The sequence below is a fragment of the Cervus elaphus genome, chromosome 1, assembly GCF_910594005.1.
Source record: "Cervus elaphus chromosome 1, mCerEla1.1, whole genome shotgun sequence".
NCBI classification, from domain to species: domain Eukaryota; kingdom Metazoa; phylum Chordata; class Mammalia; order Artiodactyla; family Cervidae; genus Cervus; species Cervus elaphus.
The window spans coordinates 66,092,552-66,106,879 of record NC_057815.1 but is presented as its reverse complement, the minus strand read 5'-3'; the positions used below and the strand labels follow the sequence as shown (position 1 = coordinate 66,106,879).

The following is a 14,328-nucleotide window of genomic DNA, read 5'->3' as shown; positions in this document are numbered from 1 at the left end:
GTGCATGCACACCTGTCTCTGAGGGTTGGGAGTAGGTGAACAAGGGCAGGAGGTAGGGCCCTGTCCATAGAGCGTTTGTGAAGGCTGAGGAGGCAAAAACCCTAGCCAGTATATGCCTGGGTTCCTGCTTAGAAGGCGAGGTACCTGAGCAGGTCCAGCTGGCTGCGTGATTCTGAGTAGGAAAAGCTGCTCCTCTGGTCCTGTTTCCCCATCAGATATCCTCCTTGGCTCTCCATGGCCCTCCTGAATTCAGGAGACTTTCTGGGTAGAGCAAGGGTCCTGTGTTGCCCTAGGGTGCCAGGCCCCACTCTCATCCTCATTCTGAACTTAGCCAACCTCTGGGGGAAGGCAGATTCCCATGGTCAGGAATCTGGCCCCTTGTAGCCAGAGAACCCAAAATTTATTCCAGGCTGAGAGACTTCGTAGGCAATTATTCCTTGCAATGGGGGGTTATTCCTTGCAGCAGAGTGGCAGGTGAGCTGTCAAGTCTGGCTTCTGTATCCTGGTGTCTTTGACACTTGGAATTGTGGGCATCTGCAGTCCTAGCCTCCTGGGCTCCCAGGGTGTACAAAGTCTTTACAGTCCAGAGATAGAAAAACTCTAAGGGCAGAGAGAGCCCCACGTATGGGTAACAGGTAAAGGCTGGGCAGGTTTTGGACCCTGACTGGCTTCCCTGTCCCCTCACAACCCCTTTCTGTGACCCCAGGCTCTGTGGTACACAGTGGAAGACTGCCCAGCCTGGCTGGCTCCTGCCTCCGTTGCAGGAGTGTCCACTTCCCGATCTGGCCTTCCTGTCCTTACTTGTACCCTTTAGTGACGTAGGTCTTACTCTCTCAATCTTAGGGCCTCTTACACCAGATCATGTGGTGACTGAGGGAACTTTTTTCCCTGGCTCTGGTCCATCACTGGGCTTCCCAGTGGAATTTGGGATTGACTACTGTGTGTGCATGTGTGTACTTAGGAGGGAGGAACTCCACGTGAGGGCATGGCTAGCCAGTTTGTCTGTGTGCACCTATAGGTGTTCATCTATAAGGGTAGTAGCATGTCTGTGTATTTCTGCATCCGCACATGTTCTAAGGGAGGCAATGTATAATAATTATACGTATACACAGGTGGGGGTTTATACAATTTCAGTGGTTACGTGCTATAGCGTGTGTACAAATTTATCAAGGCCTGTGTGTACACATACATGTGCCCAAGTGTTCCGTACTGTGGGGGCTCCAAGAACATGAGTGTATTTGTGAGTGCGTGTGTTGTGGGTGGTGAGTTGTTTTTTGTGTACAGTCAGGTGTGAGCCATTGTGTGCTTGTGCTGTGTTTGCATGTGCTGCCAAGAGGTCGAGCCCCCTAGAATGTCAGCTCCATTAGGGCTCAGATCCTTGTCAGTTTCATTTACTGCCACGTCCCCAACATTTGAAACAGTGCCAGGTGCCTGACAGGTACTGTTGTGTGAGTAAATAGGTGAGACCTGCATGAGCTTCTGTACCACCAGGCGCTGAGCGTGTGTGCTGCCCACGCTGACCCAGCACCCTGTGAGGCCCTAGGCACACACTGGACCCTGGACAGTAGGGTTACAGGAAACCCCAAAGCCCTTCCCACTACCTGACCTCTGTCACCCCAGGCATCTTGGAAAGGGAGAGATCTTTAGGGAAGGCACACAGAAAATGAGCAAGGATGAGGTCTCTTCCCCTCTGCCCCAGCTGGGTCAGGACTCTCAGAAGCAGGTTCACTATTTGCCTGGCCTAGGAGGACCCTATTTGACCCCCAAAGGGTCTGCACCCCCACCATCACTTAAGCCTGTAATAGATAACTAACTGACAAGTCCAGAGACTGAGAAACTTGTTCAAAGTCACACAACCCAGCATAGGGGAAGGCAGTGTTCAAACCCTGCCTGTTGGCCTGGACTGTCTACTCAGCTTCAGGTGTCATAGATGTGAACCCTCTGAGCCCGCTTCCCTGAGCGTGGCAGAGAGGTCATTTCTGACCCAGGGTCACTCTGCAGAGCCTCCCCTAGCCTGCTCTGGGCCTCTGTGTCCTACTCTGATGCCTGATGTCTGGAGAAACCTGGAGAAGAGGGAGGATTTGCCCAGAGTGGGCAGCAGCCAGCTGGAGTCACATCGCAAGGCCTCCCACCTGTGCCCTCGACCCTCTGCAGTCCAGCCAATCCCTGGGCTTCCTGAAGACTGATCACTTGTTGCTAGGGCAGAACTTGCTCTTTTCAGAGAGCCTCTTGCCTAGCTTCTCTGGGCCTTCTTGTGTGAGTGGGGAGGGGCCAGCCAGAGTGTCCACTCTGGAAGGCTCTGCTCGATGTCACTGGGGTGGTTTGTCCACCCGCTTCAGCTTCGGGAGGGGGGAGCCAGCCTGGGGGCGGAGAGGAAGTGTCTGCCCCAGGGGATTCTGGGTGACTTTTCTCTGTCTCAGTCGTGTTTTCAGGAAGTGTGTGCGTTGGCCAGGGCTGCAGGGGGCGGGGGGAGGCGGAGAGCAGGAAGCTAGAGGAGACCAAAGCTGGCTTCAGACACAGACACACACGTACACGTACACACACTCACTCTCCCAGACAGACTCACAGTTACACACAGAAACACACACTCAGACAAGTGATCACAAACACTCCGACACAAATCACGGGAGTGCAGAGCCATACCTGGAGCCAGACGTGGCCTCAGGCACACCCAGGGAGCGGGGCCGGGCTATCTGCGAGCCCAGCCTCGGTCGGACACAGGCTGAGCAGTCAGGTACACGGCGCACACTGGGCCCAGCAGGCCAGAACCACGGGAGCTCTTGGGCCCCGGATCCAGAGGGCGTCTGAGGGTGAGCAAGGGGCCGCTGTGGGCTGGGGTGTCGGCTGAGGGAAGGGGGCAGTCTCCTCCTACGGGCCTGGTAGGGCAGGAATCCCAGTCTGTCTGTCTCGCCTCTCCACAGGTTAGGTTTTCTGTGCTGCTCTCCTCCCCCTCCCTTTTTACTCTCAGACTTCCCTCTCTTCTTTCACTTTCTATACATTTTCTATTTTTCTCCTGCCCTTTCCTTTTCTCCCCTCTCTCTTCCCCACTTCTGCCCTGGGCTTTCCACATCTCCATCTCACCCTAAACATCTCTCCTGGGTTTGTTGGGAGCCCCCGGGGCCTGTCTCCTGGGCTGTACGGACTGCTCCTCTGTCGGGTCTCTGCCCTAAAGAGATCTGGTGCTGATCTTACTTCTGGCTGTCTGCACCCCCCTGAGGATTCCCTTCAGAGGCTTAGGTGACTTATCTCAGGGTCAAGTTCAAGGGTGCTGTAGCTCTGGCAGCTCGCCTACCCAAGCCCTCTTGCCCTACCCCCATCCAGGCGATAGGGAGACCTGCCAAGGGCTGACCCTTAGTTGGTGTCTTCCTACCCCTTCTTCCTGGTGGTATGGTGGGTGTGCCTTTGTTATTGGGGGAATCCCCCCAATTGCTGTGACCCCTAATGAACTCAGTGACCCTGTACTTGGGCCACTGGGGGCACAGAGATTCCTCTAAGCAGATTCTGTCTGTGTGCCTGGCCCACCCCTGCACCCTTGGCTTATCTTTCCATAGGGCCCAGCAAACACCTGCACCTTCTCCTCTGGCCAGGCCAGCCCAGGGATGGGTGAGAGGGGCTAGTACAGTCGTGCGCTCCCTGAGGGGTGAACTTCCTCCCCCCACTGCCTTCACAAGCCAGCACTGGGTCAAGCCTGGGAGGCGTGAAGAGCTGCCATAGGAGACCTGGGCCTCAGCCCTTTGCTACCCACAACAGCAGGGCACCCAACTGTGAGCTTGGAGGAGGGAGCAGTTGGGTGGACTTCATGAAGGAGGAGGTGTGTCCTGAGCACAGGAGAGTTGATGATCTGGGTCATCATGAGGATTAAATGAAAAAAAAAAAAAAGACTCAGAACGCCTGGCACAAAGGGCATACTTAGCCAGTGGTAGTTATATTGTTCCAAGGGGATGTGCAAAGAGCTGGGTGAAACCTTGGTTTTGAAGGTTGGTGCCAGGTCAGTCGGGCACTGTGGAGGGATGGAGAGCTGCTGACCTCCAGTATTCAGTACGTGAGTTGGGTGGTGGTTGTTCATTCCCTGAAAACACAGTCACCGAAGCCACCTCTGGGTGGGGTGATGCTGTGGCATGGGAAGGGATTGACTTGAGAGGACTCACAGCTTATGCAGAAGCTGAGAGGCGTCCCACAGACATCACGTCTAAGGAGTGAGACCCTGGGAGGGCTTTCTCTGCTGTGGCTTAGGCAGAAGTAAATAGAACAGAACCCGGAAAGTGCTAGAAGAGCTGAGCCTTGGGCCTCATGATGGAGAAGGAAGGACAAGGGCAGCTGTGGAGGAAGAAAAAGGCATAAGGATAAGGCCTGGGCCCTGAGGAGGATGAGGAAGTGGGCAGTTGGGAAAGTCTGCCCCCGTGGGTAGAGGAGGTCAGGAGAGGAGGCTGACGTGTCCAAACCGTAATCTGACCCCACCTCTTGGCCTTGCTAGTGAAAGTCCAGGGGCTGGTTTGGGCTGGGTCCCTCCAAGGCCTATGTGACCCTTTAGGGGGAAGGTCCTGACTCAGGACGGGTTGTAGACCTGGGTCCTTGGTCCTCTGAGGTCAGTACAGCAAAGCAGACAATGACAGATACAACTATACTGAGTGCTCAGAAGTCTGAAGGCTAGAGAAGCCTCAAGGAGACCCCAACCCAGCCAGGGATATGAAAGGAGGCTCAAAGTGGAGGGAAAGGATGTATGACTTGCACCTTTGGAAGGAAGAGTAGGAGATGGCCCGGCAGGGAGCTGTGTTCCTGGTGGAAGGAACAGCATGGGCAAAAGCCTGCGAGTCTGCATTTATGGAAAGCAGCTCAACTCAGGATGGCTGGAGTGTGAGTGGGGGATCAGTTCCAGGCCAGCCTGAAATATTCAGACTGCCCCATCCTGCATCCTGGCCCATCTGCCTGTGGGGTGACTGAGAGCCAGGGGCCACCCTGGAGGAGGGGCCATGAAGCAGGTTCCTGGTTTAGCCTGTGGGGGCTGGACCTCCTGCAGGGTGGCCTTGTGGCCTCACCCAGCCAAGGTGAGAAAGTTGTGTTGATGACTTGTGACCATGGCTCTCTACTGGTTATCAGCAAGCTCGGAAGTAGATCAGAGGGGAACCTAAGGCTTAGAGGTGAAGTGACATGCTTTGTGACGACACAGACCGATGAGTGGTTCAGCTGGTTTGGAGGCCCAGGGCTGCCTGGCTGCCAAGCTCTGTCTCTTACCTACAGTGACCACATGTCTCATTTCGTCCAGGATAGGCCCACTTGCACCTGTGGCCTGACATAGTTATTAATGGTGATTCTTTTGGGACTTCCTGGTGGCCCAGTGGGTAAGATTCTGCACTTGTCCACAATGCAGGAGGCACAGGTTCGATCCCTAGTCAGGGAACTAAGATCCCACATGCTGCAAAAAAAAAAGATGCCTCTTTTAACTCTTGGAAATGTTACCATTTATATGATTAATTACATGGTCACCCTATCCCTCTGTTCTTACCCATTTTGGCTTGGGACCCTCACATGTCCCCTAACCCATAGATACATAAGGTTGGCTGTGTGTATTTGCTGTAACCCAGTAAAACAAACCTTCTTAGGCTAAGGGCCCAGGCTGGGGTGGTCCCTGCCCTAGGGTGCCCAGCCTTGCTCTGGGCATAATGTGGAGAGCAGATGGGTCCATATGCCACTTGGATAGAGAAGAAAGGGGCTGAAGGAGCAGAGGGACTAGGAATGAGGGGCAGGCTGAGAGCAGCTCTACGTGGGCATCTCGGAGGCTGCCCAGAGGAGGCCTATTGAGCCGTGTTCGGAGGTACAGACAGGCTTTCCACAAGCTGAGATGTAGGGAGCGGGCCCGGAGATTTAGGCAGGAAGAAGTGGTGTGAGCAGAGGCTTGGAGGCAGGGCTGCTGAGTCCATTCCCAGGCCTGGGACTGATCTTCCGGTCTTGTGGGGTCAGGGGTCAGTGGGAGCACCCCAGCTGGGCTTCAGCTGCAGATTGGAGCTGGGGCTGCTCTAAGGGGTGCAGGCACTGAGTGGTCAGGACTCAGCTGGTTTTCGGTCACTCTGTGGGCACTGCCCTGTCCCCTGGGATTTCCCACATCTGTGCCTTCCTGATACCACTTCTCCTTTCCTGGTCTTGGCCCTGACTCAGCATGGCCCTGGTCCCCCGTGGTAGGCAGGGAGGGGGGATCAGCCAGGAGGCTTCCTGGAAGAGATGTCTAGAATGAGATTGGGAGGCCCGTGGGGTCCCCTTGCTCCGCTTTCTTGGCACACAACCCTTTTCCTGCAGAGACTTTGCTGGGAAAGGAGCCCTTAGCATCTGTTCCTCTCTCCCTTATCACTATGGTAACAGGGCCATCAGAAATGTGATCACATTTCCTTTTGGATGGAACATCAACTCAGAGCTGTCTGGATCCTGAGTTGTAGCCAGTGTGAGGAGGCGGATCTCAGAGAAGCCCTGGGATCCCGGCTGTGGCCTCGTTTGCCCCTGGTGGTTGAGTTTGCAGCTGTGGTGCTTCCTGGGTATACATCCTAGCTGTGGGACCAAGAGCAAATTACTTCCGGCCTCTGTGTCTCCGTTTCCTCGTCTATAAAGTTGGGATAGCAAGAAGCTCTCCTTAGGGAACCCTTGTGATAAGTAAATGAATGAATCCACTTAAAGCTCCTGGGAAAAGATACATACACACATACTTAATAAGAATTAAGTAATCCAGGTCTTCATTTATTAATCCCTGCTGAGTGCTGGGCATACAGTAGTGAAGAAGGAGGGTATGGCACTTGTCTTAGGGAACCCACATGCTGGGGAGCCAGGCCTCAGGAAGGGCAGGTCCCTCACAGATGATCAGGATGGTGGTGGGGAAAGACTGGGGGCCTGAGATGAGAGGGCTGATGCTGCCTGGGTTCTGAGGATGCTCTGTTGCCATCACCTTTGCCTCAGTGCTGGCTGTCAGTCCTGGGGGAGACAGGGGCCAGGCGGACACAGCCCTGCTTGGCATTGGAAGGGCAGAGGCTGTCCCCCCTGCTCTGAGCCCATCTGATTGGTCCTGATCCAACATCCTAGAGCTCTGCTCTCAGCTGATCGCAGGCCAGGCCTCCAAGGGCCCCTTCGTATTGGAGTCTGGGAAATTGTGTGTGATAGTCTGCTTTGGACTTTAGACTTGGCCAGCTGGGAGAGTACACCACAGGTCATGCCCTCGAGCCTGCCTTTTATTTGCTTCCCTCTTGACCTTATTGGCCAACCTGTCCACCTACCTATCTACCCACCCACCCATCCAACATACTCTTGTTGCTATCTCAGCCAGGCCCTGTACTAGGTGGGCTGTGGGGATAAAGAGTCAAGATCAAGGCTGCCCTTGCCCTAAAGAGATTAAGGGTGACCTTGGGGAGACAGCCTAGTACAGTGCTCATTGTAGGGGGAGTCTTCATAGGTCCAGCTAAATTCCTACCCTAGGCCCACTTGGCATCAGATTCTCTGGGAAGCATAGAGAGAGGGAAGAGCTGGCCACGAGGACAGCACTGGGTCTTCCTCTGCTGGGGGTCCTGGCAGTCACTGCCGCCGTCCATACAGCTGTCTGGGAGCCATTCTCTGTGGTCCTCCAGGGGGCAGCTTGGGGGTGGGGGACGAGACTCATAGTGGACAAGTGTGGGAGCCACCCTGGCTTGGAGACCTCTTGCTCCAGGGAGCCAGTATGTCTTCTAACAGCCTCACAGGTGTGGTTTCAGGTCCCTTGCACAGGCTGTGCCCAGTAACAAGCCACCACACTCTGGGAAGCCCAGAACTCCAGCTTCTCCCCCAGGTCAAGAGGTCACTTACGGTTTCTCCCAGTCCAGGTGCAGTTCTGCACTCAAGCCACTCTTGCCAAAGGTAGTGTTGCCCGGGAGCGTGGCTGACATAACACCTTTATCAGGTTTCTAGGGAGAAAGAATTTTGTCCATTCTTTATCTATGGAGAGGAAGGAGATAGGCTTCAGGGTGATGTAGAAGTAGCCACCACGTGTCCTAAGAAGCATCCAGACTGTGGAGTCAGGGTGCAGGTCCGGCTTAGATGATAGCACAGTACCTGGCACAAAGGAGGGAGGTACTAAACATCAGGTTACTTGGAATAATTCACCTAAAAGCTCATCACAGAGGATAACATGGGCAGGGCCTAGGGGAGCAGGGAACGGTCAGGAAAGACTTTGAGAGAAGGGGCATTGAGTGAGAAGTTAAAGGATGAGTAGATCTTAGTGCAAAGAAATAGAGGAAAACAATACATTGGGAAAGACTAGAGATCTCTTCAAGAAAATTAGAGATACCAAGGGAACATTTCATGCAAAGATGGGCACAGTAAAGGACAAAAATGATATGGACCTAACAGAAGAAGAAGATATTAAGACGAGGTGGCAAGAATACACAGAAGAACTATACAAAAAAGGTCTTCATGACCCAGATAATGATGATGGTATAATCACTTACCTGCAGCCAGACATCCTGGAATGTCAAGTCAAGTGGGCCTTAGGAAGCATCACTACGAACAAAGCTAGTGGAGGTAATGGAATTCCAGTTGAGCTATTTCAAATCTTAAAAGATAATGCTGTGAAAGCTTTGCACTCAATATGCCAGCAAATTTGGAAAACTCAACAGTGGCCACAGGACTGGGACAGGTCAATTTTCATTCCAGTCCCAAAGAAAGGTAATGCTAAAGAATGCTCAAACTACTGCACAGTTTCACTCATCTCACTTGCTAGCAAAATTCTCCAAGCCAGGCTTCAACGGTACGTGAACTGTGAACTTCCCAATGTTCAAGCTGGATTTAGAAAAGGCAGAGGAACCAAAGATCAAATTGCCAACATCCGATGGATCATCGAAAAAGCAAGAGAGTTCCAGAAAAACATCTATTTCTGCTTTGTTGACTATGCCAAAGCCTTTGACTGTGTGGATCACAACAAACTGTGGAAAATTCTTAAAGAGATGGGAAAACCAGACCACCTGACCTGCCTCCTGAGAAATCTGTATGCAAGTTAGGAAGCAACAGTTAGAACTGAACATTGAACAACAGACTGGTTCCAAATAGGGAAAGGAGTTCATCAAGCTGTATGTTGTCACCCTGCTTATTTAAATTATATGCAGAATACATCATGAGAAACACTGGGCTGGATGAAGCATAAGCTGGAATCAAGACTGCCAGGAGAAATATGAATAACCTTAAGTATGCAGATGACACCACCCTTATGGCAGAAAGCGAAAAAGAACTAAACAGACTCTTGATGAAAGTGAAAGAGGAGAGTGAAAAAGGTGGCTTAAAACTCAACATTCAGAAAACGAAGATCATGGCATCTCGTCCCATCACTTCATGGCAAATAGATGGGGAAACAGTGACAGACTTTATTTTTTTGGGCTCCAAAATCACTGCAGATGGTGATTGCAGCCATGAAATTAAAAGACGCTTACTCCTTGGAAGAAAAGTTACATAGCATATTAAAAAGCAGAGACATTACTTTGCCAACAAAGGTCCATCTAGTCAAGGCTATGGTTTTTCCAGTAGTCATGTATGGATGTGAGAGTTGGACTATAAAGGAAGCTGAGCACTGAAGAATTGACGCTTTTGAACTGTGGTGTTGGAGAAGACTCTTGAGAGTCCCTTGAACTGCAAGGAGATCCAACCAGTCCATCCTAAAGGAGATCAGTCCTGAATATTCATTGGAAGGACTGATGTTGAAGCTGAAACTCCAATACTTTGGCCACCTGATGCGAAGAAGTGACTCATTGGAAAAGACCCCAATGCTGGGAAAGATTGAAGGCAGGAGGAGAAGGGGATGACAGAGGATGAGATGGTTAGATGGCATCACCAACTCAATGGACATGAGTTTGAGTAAACTCTGGGAGTTGGTGATGGATAGGGAGGCCTGGCATGCTGCAGTTCATGGGGTTTCAAGAGTTGGACATGACTGAGCGACTGAACTGAACTGAACTGAGATCTCTGATCAGAAACCAGGGAGCAAGGTATTCCTGGAGGAGGCAAGAGCAGGAGCCAAGGCCTGGCATCGTGTTCATGCCCAGCCCTTCCTTGCTTTCTCAGTGGTCACACACTGTCAGCCACTGCCAGGGACACCGAGCAGTGGAGAGGCTGAGATCGTCGGTGGGGAAAGTGGCCCACCGCTCTGGTGCTCCTTCTCGGCCCCTGCTGGACACTGGCAAAGATGGCAGTTGGTGCCAGGCTTCCAGGGCTCAGGCACCTGATCTGGCTGGTGTGTGTGTTGGCCCATGACACGCCACCTCTTGGTTAATCCTTCAGCCACCCTGCCACAGTGGTTTGGTAGTCCTCAGTTCACCAAAGAAGAAACTGAGGCTCAGAAAGGCTAGGTGCTTGCCTCAGGGCACACAGGAACTGAGACTGAGGCAAGGCTCAAACCCATGTCTCTGATGCTGAAGCCCTTTGGAGAGGCTCAGCCTGCAGGGAGCAGTGTGACCTGTGCTGAAACAGACAGACAGACAGGAGCCTAGTGGCTGTGGGAGCCCAGGCCTTGGAGTCTGGATCCTGGGGCAGGGGTAGCAGAGATGAGAAGCAGGGAGTGTGGTGGGTTCAGATGAGTTTGAGGGGTCTGAGGGCACCCAGAGGATGGTGAATATCCAAGACAAGAAAGAATGTGGTCATGAACTAGAGATGACGTGTTGCCTCAGGACTTGGTTTCTGAGGCTCTGGTCTGTGCCCTTAGCCTCGATGCCCATTTCAGTCTTGTCTCGTCCATTCTCAAACGCCGCCTTATTCTTAAAAGCTCAGGTCTAGCCTTTCCTGATTCCCTAGGCTGGGAAGCAAACTACCTCCCCCCTTCTTCTGTTCTTCAGCCCTGTTTTAGAGTGGAGACCCAGTGGGTACATGTGGCTAAAGGTTAGCACTTTGGGGCCAGTTGATCCTGCCCAGCAGTGCAGGGCTAGCTCATGAAGCCAAGGAAGGCACCTGCTTTGGGGAGCTTGGAGGGTTTGGGCAGGGGAGTGAGGCAAGGCGGGCTTCTCTCTGAGTGTGTGGAATGAATGAGTTGTGCTGCAGCCCAGGGGAGCTGGGGGCTCGATGAGTTTGAGTCCTGGCCCTGTTGCAGTGTTGCTGACTCGGTGACTCAACCACACTGAGCTTGATGCCCAACTTTTGGTCTGTTCCCAGCCTTCCCTCCAAGGAAGAGGAACTACTGTCACCACCATCACCGTCCCCTCCCGAACCGGAGCCTGCGGAGTCCCCGGCCACTTTCCCCAGGGGGCCTCCTCAGCCCCCGTCTGCACCTTGCAGCCCCCCAGAGATCCCTCCGAAGCCCGCCCGCTTGCCCCCGGAGTTTGGTGAGTGCTGTAGTGCAGCATGGGACTCGGGGCGGGCCTGGGCTCAGGGCTGAAGAGTCTATAAGGATACAAGGATCGCGCTCCCCTTTGTCTTGGGCCCTGCCACTGCCCCGCTGTGTGGCCCTGGACAGGTGAGCATCCTTCCCTTCAGCCTCTGAACGGAGACAGCACCTAGCTCTCCGGCCGACTGACTGTTAGGTGGGGACAGATGGCAGACTTCTTGAGTTACTCATGGTTTAAAGTCTAGGACTGTTTACCATGGTCATGGGCAGTTTGCTTTTCCTTGGCTTGTCCACTTTTCTTGAGTCTCGATTCTTGTTTTTTTGGGGATTTTTTAGCCTTTTTAGGGGAGTCCCTGCCCTGACCTCCAAGCTTGCTGCCTAGTTAGACCTCCATGTGGCGGCCTGGCCTCTCCTTCGGCTACCCCCTAATGCTGTCCTGTGAAGCCTTGAGAGTATAAATAGCACTTCCTGTCCCTTGTGCCTTTTTTTGAAAGCCAGGCCAGAGTGGGGGCAGGGGTCACTCATGGGCTGGGGGAGGCCTGGTTTTTTTTGCCTCTGAGTCTCTCCCACCCGTCTACCTCCCCAGATGACTCTGACTACGATGAGGTCCCAGAGGAGGGGCCAAGGGCCCCAGCTGCCGTGATGACCAAGAAGGTAGGGCAGGCGGTGGTTAGGGTTTGGGCTGTCTGCCTGTCAGCATGGAGGGTGGGCCACCCGCTGCCTTTCAGACCCTGGGGACTACCCGATAGAGAGTGGGCCGCCGACTCCCTGGAGAGTTCCCTTCCTCTTCTCTGTCCAGCTGTGCAAGGGTCTGGGGCCTCTGGTTTGTGGCTCCAGATCTAGTCTTAAGCTGCCTCTTGGATGGCTGTGTGACCCCCTCTCTCCCTCTGTTTTGGGGTGTCTGTCCCTGTGTCTGTCTGTCTCACTTTCTGTGTCCCTGTCTTTCTTGAGTGTTTTAACCTTCCATCCATATCTTTATCTCTTTATCTTTTCTGTCTTTGTCTCAGACCTGGGCCCCTGCCTGCACTGGTTTTCTCTGTCTGTGTGACCCCATCTCCCTGGGTCCCTGGGTAGTCTGCCGGGGGTTGGGGAGGAGAGGTGGGTGAGGAAACAGAAGTGCCGAGTTGTGTGGGCACTGGGCCTGGACAGAGTTAGTGGTGTGATCTCGGGCTTGAAGGAGAGCATGACACTGAGTGGGTCTGGGGGGCAGGAGGAGCCCCCAGCGAGTCAAGTCCCACGGGCCGTGCGTGTGGCCAGTCTGCTGAGTGAGGGGGAGGACCTGTCTGGAGATGACCAAGGGGATGAAGATGAAGATGACTATGCCTACGAGCGTGTCCCCAAGTAAGTGTCCACTCCTTTCGGGTGGTTCTCCCAACCCACCACCCTCCTTCCCCACGCCCAGCCCGTTCTCTCCATCTCCTCGGCCCCAGCCCTGTGGGAGTCCCCACTCTGGCCCCCTCATCCCCTCTCTTCTCCCCCCAGTGGTGACTGGCACACCAGCAGCCTGAGTGCATCTTTGCCCAGCAGCCTCCTGACCCCTGAGCTTCCCCCGCACCCCATGGACGGGCTGCCCGTGGGCCCCACCCCGCCCCCACTGGTCATCAAGGCTGGCTGGTTGGACAAGAACCCCCCGCAGGGGTGAGTGAGGCTTGTTGGGTTGTGCTGGTCCTCTGCATGGGATGGTCTTAGTCTAGTATATTTGGTATCACGAATCAGACAACCAGAAGGGACAAGGTTATTTGAGCAGGTCTCCCTCTAGGTAGACTGTAACTGCCTATCATCCCCACCAGATTTATGTATTATTACCCTTGAAACTGGGAAGTCCTTTTCCTGGTGGTCCAGTGGGCAAAACTGCACTCCCAAAGCATGGGGGACGGGTTTGATCCATGGTCAGGGAACTAAGAATCCCCCAGGCTGCATGGCATGGCCAAAAACAAAACAAGAAAAACCCCGGGAAGTCCTACTTTGATTCTGATTTCATTCACTCTTGCTGTAGATAAAGTCCATTTTCTTCTCCATGACCATTTGGGATCCTTCCTGCCTTGGATCTGGCTGTTCCTAACTTTGTATGTGACTGCCAGAAGGGGCTAGGGTGATCCTGGAACTGCTTCCTAATTCCCAGTCCTTTGCTCTGTTGTTGCTCTGCGTCTCCCTCTCCAGATCTTACATCTATCAGAAGCGATGGGTGAGACTGGATGCCAGTCACCTGCGGTACTTCGACAGTAACAAGGTGAGGCCTGTTAGTCCCTGACATGGCCCTGCTCCAGCCTGAATCCTGACACTGGACCCAGGCAGAGTCCCTGCCTAGATGAGTCCTCACCAGAGCTCTTTGGACTGTGTCCTCCTGGCCCATTGACCAGCCATGGCCTTGGCCCAGGTTGGCATAGGGACTGTCACTGACCACCTGTGGGAGATGGGGCTGCCACCTTCATTTCAGCAGAAGTTGAGGGGATCACAGAGGGGCTGGGCCTCTGTGGTCCTCACCCCCACAGTCTGGCTCCTCCCTCTCCTCTAGGATGCCTACTCAAAGCGCTTTGTCCCTGTGGCCTGCATCTCCGGAGTGGCTGCTATTGGGGACCAAAAGTTCGAAGTGATCACGAACAACCGGACCTTTGCCTTCCGGGCAGAGAGTGATGGTATGGAGTGGGGTGGAGAGAAGACTGGCAGTTCGGCCTGAGAAGTTGGGGAGGAGAACCAGGGAACATCTGCTCCCCCCATATCAGACCCAGCGAGGAGTCAGCCCTCTGTGAAGTGGGGGAGGGGAGGTCCCCTCTGACCAGCTTTGTGCTTGAGACACCACTGAGAGTCTTCAGCACCACACATCCCCATTTCAGGGGATACAGGCTCGGAGAGGCCATGTGCCTTGCCCACCCTAAGTGGCACAGCTGGAATCAGAGCCTGAGCTGGTCCACATCAGAGAACTTGGAGGTGGACAGAGACAGGAGGGCTAGTCCGGGTGGGCTTTCTGGCAGTGGTGTTGCCTGAGGAGCCTGGAGTGGGGAACCCTGAGGGAATCC

General features: G+C 53.8%; 1 protein-coding gene across 6 annotated transcripts in view; it reads left to right on the top strand.

Annotated features, from left to right (window-relative positions):
* The window catches only part of ARAP1 (ArfGAP with RhoGAP domain, ankyrin repeat and PH domain 1), a 61,496-nt gene that overhangs the window by 23,482 nt on the left and 23,686 nt on the right, over window positions 1-14,328 (top strand). For 4 of the 6 annotated variants that reach the window (XM_043906516.1, XM_043906509.1, XM_043906533.1 and 1 more), the window contains exons 4-9: window positions 11,140-11,309; window positions 11,898-11,965; window positions 12,522-12,652; window positions 12,794-12,949; window positions 13,472-13,541; window positions 13,827-13,947. In XM_043906516.1, the coding sequence (XP_043762451.1) occupies window positions 11,140-11,309; window positions 11,898-11,965; window positions 12,522-12,652; window positions 12,794-12,949; window positions 13,472-13,541; window positions 13,827-13,947 (716 nt within the window). Of the gene's footprint in view, window positions 1-2,462; window positions 2,811-11,139; window positions 11,310-11,897; window positions 11,966-12,521; window positions 12,653-12,793; window positions 12,950-13,471; window positions 13,542-13,826; window positions 13,948-14,328 lie in introns of those variants that run through there. The other 2 variants (XM_043906552.1, XM_043906544.1) reach the window with 2 other exon arrangements.